Source organism: Larimichthys crocea, chromosome IX (assembly GCF_000972845.2).
Source record: "Larimichthys crocea isolate SSNF chromosome IX, L_crocea_2.0, whole genome shotgun sequence".
In the NCBI taxonomy this organism is placed as follows: domain Eukaryota; kingdom Metazoa; phylum Chordata; class Actinopteri; family Sciaenidae; genus Larimichthys; species Larimichthys crocea.
In genome coordinates, this window is record NC_040019.1 from 10,204,429 (window position 1) to 10,226,967 (window position 22,539).

A 22,539-nucleotide genomic window follows, 5' to 3' on the forward strand; every position below is an offset into this window, starting at 1 on the left:
ATTTGAATTCTATCCTATATTAGCACAAGTTGAGTTGTTTTGTGTGTGTGTGTGTGTGTGTGTGTGTGTGTGTGTGTGTGTGTGTGTGTCTAATGTACGTATTTCTAGTTGTATTGTTACTTTATGTTTTCTTGATGGGATTTTATAACAAGAAGATGACTATAAACTTATTGTAAGAATACATATAAAAATGAAACTACGGTGGCTGTGAAACATGTGAAAAACACAACATATGACAAACAAATCTGAACCTTAATGCAGCAGTAAAAACTGATCCAAAATCATATAATATTATAGTAAAACACACAACAGGGACCATTTACTGCTGATATATGTGGTAATGCTGCTATCACTTTGTAATATAAAATATATTCACTTGAGTTAAAAATATCTAAACACTTCCTGCACCACTGGAAGTGAGTCTATATAGACTAAGTGGTTGTGAGATGACCTTAAATTACTCATTTTTCCACAGTAGTTTATGTAGAGGCAAACTCCGATCATATGACTTTTACTTCCCAATGTACTGGGGCAAAGTTACACACACACACACACTGTTTACTCACTGCATTATATTTGCTCACAACAGTATTTTTGAAATATGTTTATTGATTTTCAAAACATAGAAAAGAGAGAAATATATATACATATAAAAATGAAAAAGAGGAAAGAACACTGCACATCAAGCATTACAACGACATCTACTATACACGGAATATAAAGGCAAAATAAATAAATAAAATAAAATAATAAAATCAAATGAATAATCCCAGTAAAATAAATAGGTCAGACATATACTTGCAGCCTCTCTCTCAGGGAGCGCTTCCCCTTTAAGCGGGCAGCTGTCGTCACAGCAGGATGACTCGTATATTTTGCGACAGGACGTTGCAGGCACCGGCTCTCCGTCCGTCCGCCCGTCGCTGCCTGATCATCATCGGCTCTTATTAAAACCGAGGATCAAATGTCGCGTGTTTATATCACCGGCCAAGTGTTATATATAATGTGATACAATGCTCCTGTCGTCCGAGAATCAAACACCAGCTTCTTTGGTGAGGAGGAAGACGCCGTAGTGTTGTGCATGTAAGATCCCCCCCCCACATTGGTTCTGCACGATCACTTATTATTATTATTATTATTAGAGGAATATATGTATGAAAGGTCCTTTCTGTGTAGGATAAAGCGTGTTAGCTATGATTTAGTCATAGAATATAGCTTTAAAGCATGAATCTATCTCTTAAAATGTGTCTGCACCTATTGTTTTCAGGTTTACGTGCAGACACAGGCCTGCAGTTCTTGTTTGCAATGTGCATCTTTTAGAAAATGTATTCAAAAATCATACAGTAACTGTGCATTTTCCTCACAGGACCTTGTTGCATCGGAAGGAGAAACCCCTTTGCTGACTGGAGTTCACAGCAGACCGACCCCACCAGCAGCAGCAGCAGCTACATCTCACTCCTCGGGGCTCCTGCAAGAGCCACTTTTTGCCCCACAACCAAATGACGTTAACTGCCTCCACAGAAGCAGCACACACACGGGACTCCCCCCCGTAACTCCTGTGCACTGTGCTGGGCTCCGGTAGCCCACCCATGCCTGTGATCCCCATCCCACGGCGGGTGCGCAGCTTCCATGGCCCCCACACCACCTGCATGCACTCGGCCTGTGGGTCGACGCACGCTTCCAAGCTAGTGCGCACCAAGTACAATAACTTTGACCTGTACCTGCGCTCGCGGTGCATGTACAGCTTCCTCCGTTTCCTCCTCTACTTTGGCTGCAGTCTGCTGACCTCCCTGCTCTGGGTAGCGCTCTCCGCTCTCTTCTTCTTGCAGTACGTCAGCGTGCGAGTACTCCTGCGGCTCCAGTACAAGCTGTCAGTAATCCTGTTGTTGTTGGGGCACAGGCGCCTGGACTTTGGGGTGCTCAATGACCTGATCATCTACAGCATGCAGATCACCATGTTTCTGGTTGGGGGGCTCGGCTGGTGCTTCATGGTGTTCGTGGACATGTAGCTGCGATGTGAGCGGCGTTAGGGGGGGAAACGTGGTGTATGATGTGGATGCTTCACACTGTAACTTCAGCATTGTGTGTTGTTATGGAACGACATAAAACACCCTTTGACATCAACTAAAAATCTTATTGGTTTAGTTTCAGATATGATAGAATCCAATAAGAATCTGTGCAACAAAAATATGTGTGTGTACGGTCCTTTTTTAAAAAAGATGTTCATGTATAAGGAGAACCACCTGGTTGCTGAAAAGTCCAAATGATGCATGAAGTGTGAAGTCTGATAACGAGAATCGAGGTTTGAGTCATCAGGACTCTCCGTTTTCACAAATCTTAAAAGGGCATCTTGACTGGAAACTCATTTGTTTACAATAATGGAAAATGTGAATGTCAGTGTTGCATGAAAAAAAAAAAAACAGTGACCTGAACACATGACTAATGTGCATCATGGTGGTATGGTGCAAGGCAGTCATTTGTGTCAAAACACGAGTTGGGCTCCAAACATAAAAGTGTACCATGATTCCCAGGTTGAGATTATTTTCATAGTATTGTGTGTAAACACAATATTATCGTACAAACATACACGTTCTGCAGAGGTGAAGCTGATATACAGTAACTTATGGTGGCTAAAGTGACCAAAAACAAATGTGCATAATGTGCTTTCGTGTGGCAAAAATAGGAGAAACGGACTGTTTGTGACAAACATTAACTCTTCTTTCTTTTTTTTTGTAAAGTTATTAAATCAATTTTCTGTTGATGAAATCTTGTCTGCTCTGAAATGCACGAAGCAAGTTGAATGTGTCGACTGTGTTTTGTAACACCCATGATGGCATGCCTCGGGCTGTGTCATAAGAGTGTGTGACAGTTCAAATAAGAATGTCTTTGGGTCAAGTGTTCCATCAGTCCAGAGCTACTCTGACAGACTTCTCTGTTTAGTTTCCTCCAGCACGCAAACGCCAGCCACAACTAGACCCTGCTGTTTCTGCCAAGCATAACAATGGAAATGGCTGTGTTCCAATCCCCATATATAGTCTCATTTTCACATGGCACGAAGTATGCTTACAGGAACTAATGAGGGCCACTGGTGGAATGTAACTACATTTACTCAAGTACGTAAGTTCAAATTTGGGGTACTTTACTTGGGTATCATCAATGCTGCTTTCTTCTTTTACTCCACCACATCTATATGACGGCTTAATTTAAATAATTTTGAGGCTTTCATTTGGACAAAACACACATTGTCATGGTATCGCTTTGGATAATTGTGACATTTTCTCCTTTAACAACATTAACCGAGGCTCTGACACTGGCTCTAGATTGGGTCTTTTGTGTTTTTCACATGTTTCACAGCCACCATAGTTTCCCCTCACTAGGAAGGGGTGAGGCAAGGTGGTTGCATAAACAACTATACCACTAGATGCCACTAAATCGTGGATTTAAAATGTTACTTGTATAGGATACACGCGTAACATTTTTTAATTCAGGTGTAACAGAATATTTTTCCACACTGTATGATTGTAAAGATTTGAATTCTTTATGTACCAGCTCCAGCTCAGACTTCAATGTTTATCATCGGCTAGTACAGGAAACCAAGCAAAAGACACTGGAAACTTCTGGGACTCCATCTTTAGATATGAACTTTCGACACAGTGTCTGGTGGCCTGACCGAGACATGCTTGAGACTGGTATGGCCTCAGGCTGTAAATGGATAATCAGGGGGCAACAATAAGCTTTTGTTCTGGGGATAAACACATCATATGCCTCGGACTCTTGAGCCAGGCCCAGTTACACCAGAGGAGAACTAGAGAACATGGATTGTCTTGTGATGTCAACATAGTGCAATAGGTAGAGCTTGACAATTAGATCATGGCTTTCTCAGTTTCATTTCTTGTTTTTGTTTGAAAAGCTGAAGTTTTCTGCTTAGTCTCAATGACTTGCCTTTTTTTTTTTGGTCCTGTTTAATTATCACGACAACGCCTCTTCTGTGTTCCAGATCAGATCTCGAGCCCATACATTACATAACGTACATTAAAAACATAGCTCACAGGATGATTTACCATATGTTGACTCTCTCATAATCAGTTAAAACTGGTGCTTTATTCATCCTTTTGTTGCAGAACTTTGATCATGAAAATCGACCTGAAGTGTCGTTACAATTAGAACAAAAACAAATCTGTCTGCTGTCTTTTTATTAGGCTACAGTTGTAGTTTTACTAGTTTGGCTGAACAATGAGCTGCAATGAAGCATCTTTAATTTCCTTGTAAACATGAATGATTATGTAATTCTACAAATGCCATACACCTAAGTACAATGAGATCATTATAAACTCACCACTGAGTACCACAGACACATGATAGTGCCTATTGGAACATCATAGTGGTACCATACACTTTAAATACCAAGAGGTACAATAAGAGCACTGTAAACTTTATTAAATGTCATAAACCCACAGAAATATTACAGGACTAATAGAAAATAAATACACCACTGAAATTTAGTTAGGAATAGGAAATCACATAATATAATAAGAGGATTAAAGATAATCCAGTGCAAACAATAATAGTAGACGCATTGGGATGTGGCAGATAATCTTACTTAGGTGTGAACAGAGGTGGGAAGTAACTAAATACATTTACTGGACCTTTATTGTACTTAAGTCCAGTGTGTAAGATTTGGGGGCTCTATTTTCAAAATATGGCAGACATGGAATATATTATGCATACCTATGTTTTCATTAGTGTAAAGTGACCTGAAAATAAGAATCTTTTTTTTGTTTTTGTTACTTTAAAATGAGCCTTGTATTTTCAGTTGGAGTCTGCCATGTTTCTACAGTTAAAACTAAACACTGGTAGCGTCTTTCATGTGTTTTGCTACTGTCGTTTCTCTTTCACGCCAGCGTGGCGAGGATGAGGTGAAGAGATTGCAATGCAGAACTTAAACCACTCCATGCAACAAAAAACCCACGCACTGTTACTTTGAATTTAACTGCCACTGTTGTCTTTACCCAACATTAATTCGAAGGCTGTACTTGCTAGTTAGGGGTCACAAGATAATTAGGGAAACATTTATTTTATTTTTGCTTAACTGCTTTTATATTGTCAGGCCTTTATAAAGTAATCAAATCCTTCCACCTCTGGGTACATGCGGCTCTAGGTAGATGTAAATGTACTGTGGGCAGAGGTGGAAGAAGTCTTTACTTAAGTTAAAGTAGCAATACCATGGTAAGCAAATAAGGCCAGGTGCTTTAATAGCTTACCTGGTAGAGCCCCATTGTACAAAAGTCTCAGGCCTTGCCACAGTGGCCCAGACTATGGCATCACCTCTTTCTCTCTCCCTAACTTCCTGTCACTCTTCAGCTGTCACGATTGAATAAAAGTTCATAATAATAATTTAAAAAAAAAGAAATAATGCATTTAGCATATTATATCAACGGACAAAGCATCTGACAAATTAAAACTACTTATTATGCAGAATGGCAGAATAATGTATTACTTCATTATTTCTAAATAAATCACTTCACAGGTACAGGTGGGGGGGTTATTTATACTTCTGTTTATCATACTGCTGGGGTAGGTTGTCAATTTCATTGATTTCAGATCAATAAAATATCATCATTGATTTTGACTGATTGAATGAAATGCACAAGTACCTCAAAATTATACTTCTGTAGTTACTTCCCACCACTTATTGTGGATATAACATATGCACATACGTATGAAGGCATGAAGCAGGCATGAATCATGGGTAGAAGTTGCATTATATATTATATATATTATATATTATAATATATATATATATATATATATTATAATATATATATATATATCTATTATACTGAAAGATGTGATGGAGATTATCTTTCACCCTGACTCGTTTGACCCTGGCTGTGATTTAGTGAGCTGTGGCTCTGTCATATTGTATGCCTGCCCTGCAGTAAAGAAAAGTTGACTTGAGGTCACCACCGCCAGCAGTTGGCGCTTATAATTTAGCAGAATAGCACACATGCGCATCATGTAGCCTCAGCTGTCATCACGTAAAGGACCCGTGAGGTAACCACCACATGTACATTTTTTTATTTAGGAGCAACAACAAAGCACCCTCCGTCGTACTTGTGTACCAAAACGCTGCTCCCTTTATTATTGTATTTTCATCACATTATACACAGGTTGTTGTTTATTTTTTTGGCAGCAGGTTAACTCGCCGGTGTGTGCTTTTTGTTTCACCTACAGTAGTCTGCACCTTTAAGCCCGCAGAGTGCAGCGAGTTCATGTGTCCGTAAGGCGGCACGATATGACCGAAACACTGCTGACGCGTAGACTACAGTAGGACAGTGTCCTACAGTAAACCTGGCAGGTCCGGAGTAAAAATGTCTGTGTCTTTAAAAGAAACTCTTTGCCGGTGGTGCTGATTTCAGGCTGCTTTGGGTCCGTATACTGTTCATGTGAGCGGCGTTCACTCCTGCAAAAGGCAGAGAGAGAAAGAAGAGAAGTGGGATAGAGAGATGGGGGACGACGGCCAAGATAGGACGAGAGTGATAGAGTGGCCAGCGGACGAGGGGGAAACCGGGGCCTGCTTTTTTTTTTTTTTTTTTTTTTTTTGAAACACCCCGCAAACTTTATAGGTTATCCGAAGAGAAGAGGGAGAGAGAGCCTGCCACATCTGCGCCAGCGGACAGCCGCAGTTTATGGAATAGCGACATATCCTCGGGTAAGTATATCCCCCCCCCCTCTGTCTTGGCTTGATGTTTACAGTGCCTGATTTGTATGACGCATAGGTTTTTTTTTTTTTTTTTTTTTTTTTTTTTTAATACGATGCATTATTCCCTCGCTTCTCCTTCTTTAAAGGCAACTGCAGACCCGAGACAATGTGCTGACATTACAGCACCTAGAGTTAATTTAGAATAAAAAAAGCAGCTAAAACTAAGTTCACACACTTCAACTTTCATGCAAGTAACAGCACGAAAATGTGAAAGATTTCTTTCTTTCTTTTTATTTTTTTTGATCGCCGGAGGATGGTGGGTGATCCCAGCTGAAGTGTACTACCACGCGCCACTAGGAGAATTTAATCAGATCTGATAAACATTTGAGGTTTTTTTTTTTTTTTTAATCATCTCAAATTGTAGTCTAATTAGGATGTTGGGCATCACTTTTGAACACATAAACCACAGAGAATAGTGTTGGCATTAGTGTATGAGTGAGAGAAAGTGGCATGATATTATCGGTCTTGCGTCATGATGAAGTCTAAACAAAAAAAAAAAAAAAAAGAAAAAAAAATCTCCACCCATAATGCATCCATTGTAGTGCTGGGCTATATGTTGCATGGTAGCTGCAAGGAATATTTGACACAAATGTAAGTGGCTGCTGTTGTCAGGGTCATTATTTCACAAGTGATCATAATAATAGGAGCTCAAATCCTCAGTCATAAGCATTTCCCTCACTTTTAGTTCAAGATATATACACTAAAATGTCTGTAAGAGTCATAATTGATTGCATCAGCAGCTGTAAATATGTTTATAGTATAGTCTATGTGAAGCAAAATAAATCAAGAAACTTCAATTCGTGGTGTTAAATAAGTTTAGGTAAAGTCAGACTGACTGCAATATCAAGATGAAATAAAAAAATACAGTTAATCCGCTGAAGTCAGTTGTGGCTCTGTTTACCTTACCTGAACCCTGCAGGAGCTATACATGTAACACCCCCACCCCTTTCTCCTGTGTGTGCGTATGTGTGTACATGGGTGCAGTGTGTGGCTAGCCGGCATGGTGTAGGTTGTGGCAATTTTCTTCATTTCCTGTCACTTTCCTTCCCTCTCATTCTTATTTTCTAGTCCGCCGTCAAGCCCTGTGTGAATTTTTTTTTTTTTTTTTTTTTTTTTTTTATTCTCTCAAGATGACTATGACAAAAAAATCCCAGATATTTGCAAGTTCGTTGCGGTTTACTTCTTTGTCTTTGTCATGTGGTAAACAACCCAGTGTGTGTAACTTGTAGCAGGTGTTGTGCAGGTCACAAGCTTAAAGCTTTGAGTCTTCTGAATCATTTAAGTTGTGTCATTTTACAGTTTTGAATCCCACTTCAGAGTCTTTGAGTGTTTTAGTGGCCATCTGTTTCTGCTTCTACTGTGTCAAAAATATCATGGGGGGGGAGTAGAGGGGGAACAAGATGAATTTTACTTACCTTCTGAATATATATGAATAGTTTGTATCCATAGATGTACCTGTCTGCCCTAAGGCAACACAAAGACAGCTTTTATCAAGGTAGTTTATGACACCACCACCCCCTCCTCCTCCTCCCAGTACGTGGAAATCAGTTCGGGGTAAAGGGGGTAGTGCTGCCAAGTTTCTATCTTCAGAGTTTAACACAACATACATGGAAAATGTAGGACGTCTTTTTTTTTTTCTCTTTCTCTCTAAACGGAGGCCTTCCAACACCACTCGTCTTTGACTTGGACGTCCGCCAAAGAATTGTGATGGCTCTCAACAGCTGTATTTGTCTGTGTGTGCGTCTTTTGCGTGTGTCGGTGAGCTTGTGTGTGTGTGTGTACGTGTGTGCACTCTTGCTGTGTCCCGGGATGCCCTTCCTCCATAGGCCTCACACTATACAGCATTCCACAAGGGGGCCCGGGGCTACGTGCAAGTGGGGAGTGTCAAGGAGAGAGAACGACAACACGGTTTCAAATGCAACTGATGCGGATACTGACTGAGAGAGAAGGGTGAAAATACAAAGACGGAGCGAGAGTATCTTGCCTCATCGAGGGTCTTGCCTCATTTCTTGTTAGACCTATAAATGAAGGGCTGATGTCGTCTCAACACGCTGTGAAAAAAAAAAAAAAAAGTAGCTTCAGGCTACAACCTATAACATTCCTCCACAGATTTGTAACATACAAGGTAGACGAGTAAAACCGCATGCCACTGATACTTCAAACTTAGAGTTGCTTTATAAAAAAAAAAAACATTTATTCATCCAAACTACATTTAAAACCTGGAAACTTCTTTTTGTTCCTGCTTCATTTGCTCTGTGCGTGTGTGCCCTCAGTACAAAGAAGAGAGCACCCTTTTCTTTGTACTGTATATGCGTGTATACTCATGTGGGAAGTGTGTTTACGTGTGTATGATTTTCCCTTCCTGAGACACTAATGAGTCATTGCTGATGGTATGTGATACGGGGCACCAGTCATACATTATATTCTCTTACATTAGTCTTGAGAGCCTGTTCTAGTTAAACCCTGATGGATTAAAAAACAAACAAACAGTGTTCAGGCTTGTTGGTTTGCCATTAATGGAACTGAAATTCAAACAGTTAACTGTGAAGAGAAATGTCTTTCCAGCACAGATATCCGTCAAGAAATCATATAATATGACAGCTGTTGAAGATACCAATGATATATTATACTTGAAGCGAATTAAGATTTTATCTACATTTTCTGGATAAAATCGGCCGCACGCCAGTCAACAGGAGTTGATTGTTTAGGTGTCATGGTGGTTTTTTCCTTGGAAGTGGTGGCAATTGAAATCCTTTCCAATTATACTTAACTGTTGGTTGGTTATAATTGGTTCTGATTGGCCAACACTCAAATGTCAAATTGTCAACTGTCATGTTTTTTTTTTTCCTCTCGCGGCATTTTGCACACTTAAACTATTTCACAGAGAGACTGAGGGAAAGTAAAACACTTTCTTGATAGATGTGTCAATAGGAGAGTTCAGTATAAGTTCCCGCTATCCCGCTAAGTCTGTAAATGTGAAATGACTTTGATGTCCGCCGTACAAAAGATTTGAAAGACACAAACACTACTGGGTTTATCTGCAGGGGATCTAAAGTATCCACTCATCTCCGTGTGTGGGTTATAAACTCCTGAAATGCAGATGAATAGCAAACAAAGCTAGAGGCCCCGGTGACCTCGCCTTGTCCACATATTTTCCTATTAAAGCCAAAATTAAGTTGCGAGTTGCATCAAATCAGATTGACTGCTACATGGGTGAATTTGGCCGCACTGCTTACTTTAGATAAACTAAATTACGTCCAAATGACCGAGGTTCCGGTGGTCTGTCTTCCAACTGATACACAGTAGCTGGTAGTTGACATTTCCCACCTGAATCGATGGTAAAAATGTTGGTAAAGAGGAGAGTAATAAAGCAAACAGAGAGATTAGCTGTTCAGTTGTTACGTTATATACAGTAGGCCTTTGTGTAAGCTGGCACCAGAAGATGTTTGTCTGGTGTGACATTGTTTGTTTTTGGCGTGAAAGGTAATTGCCAAAGCCACAAAGGTGGGTTGGGCATTCATTTTGTTTAATATGCAATATTGTGGGGTTTTTTCTTGGAAGTCACAACTAGCTCTTGTCAATTCCTCCTATACTTTACCTTCAGACTCATGCGAGGAGAACACAGACTCGAGGATTAAGTAAAACATAGACTTTAAAATGAATATCTTATTACTTCAGTGGCTTGTAGTCCGTACACACAGAGATAACAACAGAGCCATGGATCTAAGTTTTCTGATACATTAGAGTACAAATTGTGCACAAACACGCAGGTACAGCTCATTTATGTACATGCTGAAATGCAGAAAAGTGGGAAAAATAATGAGGGAGCAAATGAGAGGATCAGCAAAAGCCATTAGGAATCTTGAAATGTAACTGATTTGGTCTGCTTTTGGCTCGCTACGTGCTTTTCAGGAAGCCTTCCAAGAATTTAGACAATGAACAGTAAACATGGCATGTTCCTCAGAACAATTCCACATTAGATCTCAAAGATCACGTGTCTGCTTTTTTTCTCAGAATCGACAGCCCCCACACCACAGTAGGCCTACATTGCAGATAACTCTAGCAGCTAAATTCCATGTTCCCTGTGTATGTACTGTACTTACATTTGACAAGAAGCTCTCACAAACTGGCAAATGTGCAGAATCTCTCCCTCCCTCTCTCTTTTTCTCTCTCTCTATCTCACTCTGTCTCAGAGAGATTTCTGGTAAGTGACATGTTTGGCCGTTGGCATAATGCCTAGCAAGATCACATGGCATGAATGTCGTGCCTGTGTTTGTGAGTATGTGTGTCTGTGTGTGTGCGTGTGTGTGTGTGCTTGTGTATGTCTGTGCATTTGTGCTGTGAGTAGAAAAAAAAGAAGAAAAAAAAAGAAAGGGAGCCTGTGCACATTTGATTGTTCCAAGTATTTTCAGCATGAATAGAAGCACGTAGCCGTAGCACAGAATTACCGAGTGCCGAGACGTATGACGAGGATGATATAATCATGAGATCGCGTTCTTAAACGGGATGGAAAATTAGATTTTAGATACTTCATAGACAAAGCTATTTTGATGGTATTTGTGGCGTTGGCACATTAAAAATTCATGAAGGTTATATGGCCTGATAGAAAGCTGATTTCACTTGTTAGTGTAATATGCATTAGTAGCAATTCTCAAAAGTTATTCATACTTGTGTAATCATTCCTACTATTACCTGTCACTTCTTGTTTCTCCAGTTTTGGGAACCTCGGTTGGACTCCGCCTTTTGTACATTTAATTTACAGCCTCTCAGGGCTCACAACCATAAGATCACTGCCATTCAATCAAATCTCTAGAGAAAAATATGTGGGCTTCAATCAACTTTTTAACTATTCTTATCTCTGCAGAAGCTCCTCTGAAACTGAAGACGGTAGCCTGAGTAGGTTTAGAACAATTTTACTGGGATCCTTTGAGTTTCAGTGTAGGGGACATTAGATTTACTGTGAAAGTCAAACCTATAATTCGGGGGATGACGCACAGAGACATGCACAAACACACACACAAACACATAAATAAAGCCCACAGAATCATGCAGATACACACACACACACACACACACACACACACACACACACACACCCGCTCAGAAGACAGGCAGTAGACAGAAAGAGAGAGAGCGTGCACGCGTGAGAGAGAGAGAGAGAGCACTGTGGATGGCATTTATCCTCGCAGCCCACCTCAATTTTCCATGCTCTTTCGCTGTGTGCTGTACATAATTAAATTGCTGCAAACTTCAAGCCTCACTCAAGACTCCTGCCAGTAAACAAAAGCTCACTAATTAGTGCATAAGGTAATAAGTGAGGAAAGCAAATAGGCCGACCTCTTTTCTGTGGCGATGACCTGTCCTGTATGTGCTCTTCATGTCCTAACACCCTGGCAGAATGCTGCCAGGGGCCAGTGGAAAAAGACAGGAATCTGAGGCGGGTAGTTTTCACTAACACAGCCCCCCCACCGGTTGCATTTCCACAGCTAACATGCGTTAGCGATTACTGCTAAATCACAGCATTACCTACCTGATGCTTTCATTATAGTTGTCTTCCCCGCAGAAGGTGGAAGCCACTCTACCTTGAAATTTTTGTCCTGACATTTATTGTTTTGTATTATATATTTAAATGCCAGAAAGCTCCGCTGATGGCAACAATTAACTTCATAGTTCCCTGATGTGTTTTTGTGCTGTAATTCTTATAAAATATTAGCAATAAAGACTTTTATTCAGGGTTTAGGGTTCAGTGCCAAGATTTAGAGTCTTGTGTCTGTTTGTTCAGTATGTAGCTACGACCAGGAGACGGTTAACGCGTATAGCATAAAGATTTGGGGAACCAGATAGCCAGGCAGCGATTAAAACTAACAAAAAATATCACCCTGCAACTTTAAACAATACGTTATATGTCTTATTTGCTTCATCTGTACAAAATGTGCTGGTTAACTAACAACCTTTTGCTTCATCTGTACAAAATGTGCTGGTTAACTAACAACCTTGCAGCGACAGTACTCCACGAAGTCACTGCTCCTAGCCAAGAAATAGTCTTGCACATAGTTCCTTGTTGTTTTTACCTTATTATTGATTATTGTTTTATAATCATAATATACATAAGTATAATATAATAAAAACTAATATAATATATATTTATAGATATTATCAGTGCGCTTCAAAGGTGCTGGTTACCAGATTTTGTTAACCTTTGGACAAAGCCAGGCTAACAGTTTCCCCCTGTTTCCAGTCTTTATGCTAAGCTAAGCTAACCGGTTGCTGATGGTAGCTTCATATTTACTCTACAAATGTGGCTGTTGATCTCCTTTCCATTGGGGGGGAAACAATGGTAGCTTTGAAAAGTGTGAAAAAAAAGTGTGAAAAGCCCCGTTTAGAGCCAGCGTTTAGTTTGTCACTTCTGTGCTACTGTAGAAACATTGCGGTTGCAACATAGCGGATAGCGGAAGAGTAGCCGCGTCCTCAGGTAACAAAAAACAAAAGAAAAAAAACAAAGTGTTGTTTAACACACTGGATCTTTAAAGTGAGTTTCATAAATGTAGAATTGTTGCTCTAACATATAAAAAAAAAATCATAATTGATTAAAAGCCTCTTTGAAACTTTCACTATTGCTCTATATTGTCAGTCCATCAGCAGTATTGGTACATATATATAGCCCTGCTATAAAGCAAAATGAACTGACAGCCCCTTTTAAAGTAATAATGTTATCTCTACAACGAGGACTATTATAGCTTTGATACCTTTGTACAGGATCATGCAAAGGCGAGGACTTAAAGTCACGCAAGTGTGGATTACAACTGGTCTGTTCCTGGAAACACTATAGAGTAGTGTAAACATTCCCGTCTTATACTTATGTGTGTGGAAATTCCACATGTTTTAGCTGCTGTGTGAGAGTGCTGCATATGTTGTAAGGCGGATAAACAAGCTCCGTTCACATAGGTCAGCTATGGTGTTTTAACCAGTGGGACGAGGTTAACCAAGGTGACATGTTATTTGAGCACATGCATGCTAGCTTAGTCTATTGCTGACTGAAGGATTCTTAGGTCACAGTAATGTGTGTGTGTGTGTGTGTGGGTGGGGGTCTGTTGGTGGCATATACGCACTCAAAATAAATGTGTATATACTGCCATGCAACGGTTGTACAAACCGCCTCTTATAACACAAGACAACATTATGATTTTTATCGTGGAAAATCTTTGCCGCATGTCATGAGACATTCTTTTGATTCACCTACCCTGATCGTAATATCAAACAGCATTTCGTTCCCCTACTGATTTTTTATTTATTTTTTTTCCCGTGCAAGAGAATGAATTAAAGCATTCTGTCTGCTGTAATTGAAAAACGTACAGTCGATGTGGGCACTGCTCTCTTTCTCTCTGTATGTCTTTGTGTGGGTGTGTGGGTGTGTGTTTGTGTATGCCTGTCTGTAGACAGTGGGGCACTGATGCTGAAAGATGTGTCCTCATTTATGCATCGCACTGGGCTCCTCTGGCGGTCATGTTGGACCGCTCTGATGTCACGTATGTGTCATTGCCGAACACTCAGCTCAGAAACGACAGTGATCAAAATGGCATGATTATTCTCTTCACATCTCCGCCCTCTCTCTACTTCTGTGTCACTCTCTTCCTGTCACTCATTCTTTTCTGGCGCTATATGCACTGGAAAATCTCTTCTTTTTTTTTTTGTTGTCATTATGCCACCCCCCCACCCCCCACACACACACATAATTTCATGTGTTTTTTAAATTCCTCTCATCGTGCGTGCCCCTGTTTGATTGACACTCTTGCCATTATCTGCCATTTTTAATTGTTCTTGGATGAATAGCTACAGACATCACCGGTCACATTCTTCCAACACTTCCAATACCTATACACCTTTTCCTAGAAATAGCATTGCAGCATGTGATGTGTTTCTTACAGGTGGAAAGATACAAACAAATCTAAATAAAGTTCAACCCATTTAGACACGTTCATATTTCAAGTCTATATAGGTAAATAAGAGACATGACAGAAGGTAATAAAACGGTGTTTAAACAGTCTGCACTGTTGTTTTTTCCCAGGAGAGTTTCTTCAGCATAAATTAGAAAAGGCTAGAACTTGTAAAGCCATTTAGTCTGATGTACAGCGCTGCGCTTGAGCAATTACAAGCATTGGAACTTTCTACCAGCCTTTCTAACAATGTTAGCAACATTTTACAATATTCTGCTGGATAGCAAGTAACAGCTAGTGATTCTCTCAAAGAAAACACCCAGTACAGGTAATTTCAGGTGACTTGCATTTTGGCATTCAAGAATGCTTGAATTGGATTGGATTGTTTGTTCGTTATCACCTTAAAACCCCCTCAGAAAAACTGTTTGAGGTTTAAATGCATGGGAATCACCCACCAGTCAGTACAGAACCGATGAAGCTCCTTGGATGAGTCTAAAACAGCAAACCCAATCGGCTAGATAGCAGTTGCCCTGGGTGACTAAGAATCTTCAAAAGATCACAGTGTTGACTGACATATCTACCAAGACAAAAGACTGCAGTGAGATATGAATGGAAGAGTTTTTGTTACTATGGCAAACACCTAAAATGTTTTTCATTTATTTTTTTCCCTATGAGGTACCATGTAGAGATTTTGACAAGTTGCGTTGTTGGTTGTATCATTCGTGTGGGCGCCACACCTAACATTAACACATTGTAACTGGCTATACATCACCTAAGATAAGAAAGAGTCAAGATGCTCACTCATTAGCTACTTCCGTTACCGTCATCATTATTCTTTTTATGTAACGATTGCTTACTTCTCGGTATTAGCTAAGGTCACATTTAGACCAAAAACTTTGGCGCCACCTTTGCTAACGTTAGCTAAACTCATATCTCTGTGATGTTCTTTGAGTCACCATGTACACTTAGACTGCACCCAGAGGACATTAAAACTTGTTTTAAAACGTCCTAATCAAGAACATTCTGAATTAACCAGGTCAGTTTTTCTGGAGCTGATGATAGAAGTAGCAAATGAGTGAGCCGTCTCGCTTTTTTCACATCTCTGTTGAGTTGCACATGTGCAATACAGATCGGGCTGTACAGCCAATCATCTGTAAATGTAGGACCCCGAGCAGGCGGAGCGCATCTGGTACACATACTGTATAAACATGGACGTAGTATCTGTGATGTCACACACAGGTTTCTAAAGAGTTGTCATATAGATCAGAGTGTGTTCATGACCACAGCTGGTATAAACAGGGATATTACAGATTAGCTGTAGTGACCAAAACAAAGCATTTTAATATATATATATAGCTGGCCTCAAGTGGCTGTATGAAAAAGATGCAGTTTTTTCACTGCGTTGGTTTCAGCCACAGAGGTTATGGCTTGATCTGCTATCTACAGTGGTAGTAATGCACAAAGAAAAAAATCACAGTGCACAAACCAATGCAGTGAAGAAGATAACTTCAAGCAACAACAAATCAGGAGTTTAACGTTTTAAGCATATACACTCAGTGAGTTTATTAGGCCTCATCTCAGTAATAGGTAAACTCCACAAGATGTCTTTATTATGGCTGAGATAATAGGATAACTGTTTTCAAATTCAAATCCATCATCTGCATATTTTTTCACCCACTCCATTCACTCCTTTTTTTCCGTGTAGTATATGCGTAAGCAGGATTACCGCCGATTCGCTTTCATTTCATACTGATTCATCCATTTCCTCCCCATTTTACTGTCTCGTGTACCATGAAAATCAAATCATGTTTGGAACAAATGCATAAGGAGTGACACCACTGATGCACATACACTCGTAAACATACAGACATCCTGTGAAAATCTAACCTAATTGTAGTCCTTCTTTGTGTGACACTCAGCAGGCCATCTCATGCTCCCTGTTTTCTGCAGATGAAGGTCACGTTAAGGAGAATATCAATGAGACTTTAGGGCCCTGTGCTTTTGAAACAAAGTGCAAGCAACTGCACAAATCCACAGTGTTTTAGCATACTTGAGTATCAGATGTCTTGTGGCCAGGAGCGCTAGCACAGCAGTGACACACCTGCTTTGTAATTGTACTTGCAAGAATAAATTATCATGGTGCTCTAAAGGCAAGCATCAACTACAGCCAATTAGCTCCTTCTTAAACCAGTACACTCCCTGCTATGGCACAATCACAGTTTGTAGGGAGATGCCACAAAAGCTTCTGAGTGTTTAATCGATGTCTCTGTCAAAGCAGAGTCACAAGGCAGGAGTACAACACCGCTATTTTGATGCCAAGGGCAAGTGTCGTTTGTTTCAAGTGAAGTTAACTTTTATGGAGATGAACAGTTATCTGTTCACATGTGTGTAACTTTGTAGTTTATAGTTTAGTTGCTGCTTGAGACCAACACCCCTTCCTCTTTCTTCTGGACAATCATTTTCAATCAGTTCATTTAAACTGAAATTTAAGATGCCATGCATACCAAAATCTGACACTATTATCACTTTGCCCTTCAATGACCATTTCTTTTCATGTAACATCACGATGATCTTTGAAAAAAAAAAAACAAGCAAAAGTGAGAAGAAGAAAAAATCTCATCACCATCAAAATCACAATCACAAACTGATACTTTGCTGGCAGTAGATTAGTGCCAGCCAGCATTAAATTAGATCCCTTAGGCTCACGGAAAATGTACAGTTCTGTGTTGTATTTTGGACACCCACTAGTCACATGGCAGCTGCGAGCTGATGCCAGTGTAGAGGATTCATTAGTAAGAAACTGTCCCAAAAAAAGAGATATCACATGGCAGTCATGGCGCAGTATGCTGCATTCTTGTGTACGCACGCAAATGCTGCTGCTGAACATACACACATTCATTCTCCTGATGCCTCCTGAATCATTTCTTCTCGTGGTGGACTCTCTCTTCCTCTCTCTTCCCTCCTTTTGTTCCTGTGCTGCTTACGTCGTTTCCTTTTAAGTTGGAAATCAGGGGGATTTTTACTCTTGTGTCAATGTTTGTCCAAAATATCTCAGTCTTGCGTGAGTCTTGGGCCTGACATAACGTAACATTTATGTGTTGCTATATACTGGAACGACCCCCGTTCTGCAATATGAGCTTAGTATTACCACAATAAAAATGTGTTCCTTAACACTTTCCCAGTTGTTCTCATGTATATACCGTATTCTCTTCTCTTTTTCTGTCATATAGGAGGATTTTCTTTCCCAGAAAATGACAGTTTGGAAAGTCTCTTAATGAGAGCTGACATTTTTTGCGTGCCAAGATGTAATCTCTTTTGATTAGCACAAAATGTCACACTATAACTCTCTGCCCAGCCACATTCCCACTTCCTCAAACCACTGCCATTCTCTTCCTGTCCACCAGATGCCCTCGGATTTTCCCTGCTTTCCCCATCACCGGACTGCCCCACCCTTATACTCACCTGTTCCCACTTCTCATCAGCTCTGCAGTTGCCCAGTCTTCCCTGTCCACCTGCTCACCTGTCTCAAGTTTTCTCATCAGTCCTCCAGCTTTTAACCAGCTAATTTTCGGTCACTCTTCCCATCAGTTCATTTCTTGTCCTGTGCTGTTGTGTTTGAGGGTCTATAAGCTATATGTTAACCCGGACCTGCACGTGCCTACCTGTACCCACCAGTAAGCTATTCCATTAATAAATCAATGAAGTCATCCTGCTGCTTCTCTGTCTGCTTTGGGGTCCTGTCCCTGTTGTCTTGCATAACCAGCTGTGACACATAGCGTCAGTTGGTTGATGTCACGTTGCTTCGTCTGGTGCCTTTTTTATGAAAAGCAGAAGCCAAATGAAATGAAATTAAATCACACCACGCACTAACTTATTTCCCATTCTGATCGAGTTTTGAATGAGAATATCATTGGTACAACCAATCAGGTCTGTTTTATTTAATAGCATTTTGATTTTCTTTTAGAGCTTGACCAATATATTGGTAGGCTGATTTTTTTTTTATTGGCCTGCAACAGATATATCAGTATCGACGAATATGTTGTCTGATATGCGTCGGTATGAAAGACATCATGCAAAAAACTTAAGCCTTCTTTCATGTAGTATTACATTCTGAGTGAAGCTATGAAGTTATGTCATTTTGGGTGATAAAGTTGAGTGTAAAATTGTAAAATATTCTGCCGTTACTTCATCTTCGATAACCACGCTTGAGTGACAATTGTAAAATGTTCATTTATATAGATAAAATATCAGAAGATATGAATATTGGTAGTTTTTACTTTCTAATATCGGCCCCCAAAAAATCCAGTATCTGTCGGGCTCTAATCTTTTTTCTTTTTTTTTCCTGCAGCATTTCTTTTTGGACCTCTTTTTATTTATTTATATATATATATTTTTTTTTACTTTTTTGGCTCCCAGAGTTTTTCTCCTCGTCCAGAACTCCTTTTTGAGCTTTACCTTTCTCCATCACTCAGCCTAATTTTCCTATTCCTCTCTCCCTTCTCCATGTGACTGTGCTTTGTCAACTTTTGTTCTTTTCTATTTGCATCTTTCACACACACTCCCTCTCTCTGTCCTCTCTCCTTTTGTTCGTCTATCTCATATATTCCACTCTTTCTTTTCACATCTCTTCGTTTAATTTCCCTCCCCTATCTCTCTGCGTCTTCAGCTTTTAACTGTAAAACCCAAAAGTCTTCATGTATGTTCAGGAGTGCGTGGATTGATTTATTTCTGTTTAAGATTGTATGCAGCCATCCCGATGTCCTAGTCACCAGAGTTTGTGCGATGTAGTAGCCGCTGCTTGTGTTTGTTTGTTTACCTCCCACAGCTACTTGGGGTTCATTAGCAATGCCTTTGCCTCAGGAGGATCACTCTCGTACACACGCACACACAGCCGCACATGCACACACACACACACACACACACACACGTACATGCTCTTCCTCTGTCTTTCACTGTCAGGTTTTTTTTTTCTCACGCACATCACTGTGATGACAAGCTAAACTGACAGGTAGCTCACTGTTACAGGAGTTTTCTGTCACAACTTAATGTTTGATAAAGTCCCCAACTACCGTGAATTGTCAGAGTTTTATGTGCAATAGGCGTTCATAGTCAATAACTGGCTGCAGTGCTGTCTTCCTCTACAAAGCTGCTGCACATTTACATATGTATACGTGTGTGCAAATGGTGGTTCATTTTGCACATGTGGCAAGTGAGCCTGTGAGACAGTTAGATTTTAGGGGAAATAAATGATGACCAATAACTACAGTAGCAGCAATGCCAAATCATAACAGAAGTTATCTCATGACACTTTCCATATGCAGCAGGTCTAGATCGTAGACTTGTAACGATAATATCAATCACAGAGAGCCAGCAGTTTCCACCATGAGCAAACACTTGTCATGACAGTGGCAAGGGAAAACTTTCTTTAAGAGGCAAGACCTGTCTCATGATGGACAGCCATCTGCCATGACCAGTACAATATGTGATAGGGCATAAAAAAATTACATAAAGAATGCGGTAAAAGAAGCTATAAAGCTCCATAGAGCTGAGGGGAACTACAGAGTTGGGCGCTAATCCTTAGTCAGTTTGTCACTACGAACCATCACTTTCACGTCCCAGATAGTCTTTCAAACCAAAGTTATCATGAAAATATTGATTATAGCAGCTTTAAATGAAGGGCTGACAGCCATCTTAATGTTACATATAACCGTAAGTTATAAACAGACAAATTAATCAGCTTACAGGACAGTCCAAGACCCCAGAACGCTCTTTAAGTGCTCGTACTGTTAGAAGTAAGCCAGCAGAAGAACTTAATCAGCAGACACAGATGTGAGAGAAAGTTATTATGACATAGGTTTGAGGTCGCCACCCAGTTCCACAGTAGTATTTTACATGACATTATGTTCACATTGTCATCTTTATATTGCCACAGGCAGCATTGTGCCATTAGTTAAACCAGACCACGAGTTATTGGTGCATATTGAGTGAATACAAGTGGAAAGATACCAGACAATATTCAGCCCACAACAAATCATTTTATAGTTGTCTGTTTGTTACATAACTGCATGAATCATTGGGAGATTTTTTTTTTCTCTCTCCTAAAGAAAAGATGATTTTGATCCTGACTATGTGCAGACAACTTAACCCAGCGGGGTCTATACACAGAGAATGATGTTGCATTATAAGCAGTGATAAGCAGCCTCTCTCACTCTTTCTCTCTCTCTCGCTCCCTCTCTCGACATCCCATAATGATACTCAGACAGTCTCAGGCAGACACCCGCTCAGTCCCGATTGGTAGAACTGTTGCCAGGGAGCGTTGCCGTCTCAACGTGGATAGAATCTGTTGTCTGGTACACTTTAGACATGAGAACAACTGCAGGATCTGAATATTTATAACGAGGGGACTGTTCATATTGAGATTGTATAGAGGCAACATAAGCAAGAAGGGAAGGAACTGTTCCTCTTCAGCTCCTTCCAAAATTTTCTTTTTCTTTGCTTTTTTCGGTGGATTGATGCACTTAAACTGAGATATTCATTAATGTTATCGCTTATCTGTATTTGTTTTCTTAATATATCTGTTGGTTAATTCGATTTTTACAATCTGCATCTTTAATAAAAGTTGCCACCAACTTAACGTTAGGAGTAAATTTACATGAACTATTGCGTAAAGTACTAAATGGCGAGTGCATGAATCATATCTGTGTATGACTTTTATGGTTTTATGTTTAAATGTTACTCTATTGTCATTTGGTAGGTAGCTGCAGTATAAGTAGTAATTAAATCTGTGTGTATGCATGTGTGTGTGTGTGTATGCGTGTGTGTGTGTGTGTTTGTGTGCCATCTGGCGAATCGTCTCATTTCTTCATATTATTCAAATATGCCTGGACCTGCTGCTACAGTTAATAACACTGCGTAGGTATGAATCCTTGATTAAAATGGATGTAACACATTCCAACAAAGCAGACAACAGCAATCAGAACAGCATTCAAATCTCATATATCAGCTCACAAACTATGCCGGGTGCATACACACACACACACACACACACACATGCACACACGCACACACACATGCCGAACATAGAGTGCCAAAAGTCACAGGCGGGTATATAACGATGATTATAAAACACGCCTTGGTATGCGAGAAACTTTGACATGGAAATGCAAACACACACAGGAGGAAATGAGGACACAAGCAGCAGAGAGGCATGCACACACACACACACACATAATCACTTGTTAGGCAAACAAGTTGAGGGAGTTCATACCTTATATTTTTTTTTTTTATCGGGGATGTGCAAAGTCTATATTTAATGCAGGCAGGAGGAGGCAGCAATTTCCGTGCGCATGTTTCTGTGTGTGTGTGTGTGTGTGTGTGTATATTTATATATATATGAGTGCGCTTTTATATGTCTATGTGAATGTGTGTGCACTTAACCGTCATAATGTACTCGATGCACATAATGTACACATATATGTTTCATATTCATTCGTGCATACATTTACTTGCTGCTGTGTCTCTGTGTGTATGTGTGCAGTGTGGCACACCGCCGTCCTGTCTGCCTGACTCAACATATTCTCCGTTCACTCTCCTTTGCTCTTTCTCTCCCCCTCCCTCTTCCTCTTTTTTCCCTCACCACCCCCCTCCTCCCCTCTGCCACCCCCACCCAGCCCACCCTTCTCCTCCTCCCTCCCTCCCTCCCTCGCTCCCTCCCTCCCTCCTCCCTCTCGCTCTGCCCGGCTGGCACGTACATGCATGTCTGTAGACTCTGTACTGTGCTTGCTGCCGTGGCACGCGCCAACCTCACTGCAATGCAGCCCTGTGTGCATTAATTGGCAGAGCGAC

The 22,539-nt window shown here is 40.4% G+C and overlaps 2 protein-coding genes across 4 annotated transcripts in view; both read left to right on the forward strand.

Moving 5' to 3' along the window:
- The first annotated feature begins 819 nt into the window (after window positions 1-819).
- tmem250 (transmembrane protein 250) lies at window positions 820-2,417 on the forward strand. 2 transcript variants are annotated; one of them, XM_010752215.3, is made up of 2 exons: window positions 820-1,049; window positions 1,364-2,417. In XM_010752215.3, exon 2 carries the CDS (start codon window positions 1,587-1,589, stop codon window positions 2,004-2,006), a length of 420 nt encoding a protein of 139 aa, XP_010750517.1. In that variant the 5' UTR covers window positions 820-1,049; window positions 1,364-1,586; the 3' UTR covers window positions 2,007-2,417. The 2 variants fall into 2 exon arrangements, with proteins under 2 accessions (XP_010750517.1, XP_019131818.1); XM_019276273.2 differs by having other exon boundaries at window positions 827-1,080.
- A 4,140-nt stretch (window positions 2,418-6,557) lies between these two features.
- nacc2 (NACC family member 2) overlaps window positions 6,558-22,539 on the forward strand; it is a 30,496-nt gene continuing 14,514 nt past the window's right edge. Inside the window, exon 1 of one of the 2 annotated variants that reach the window (XM_010752214.3) lies at window positions 6,558-6,709. The gene's annotated coding sequence lies outside the window, so the exon portion shown is untranslated. The remainder of the gene's footprint in view (window positions 6,710-22,539) is intronic. The other variant, XM_019276285.2, reaches the window with a different exon arrangement.

What these genes read in the sequence shown, in the direction of transcription:
- tmem250 (XM_010752215.3), top strand. Translation starts at nt 1,587, where the DNA reads ATGCCTGTGATCCCCATCCCACGGCGGGTGCGCAGCTTCCATGGCCCC.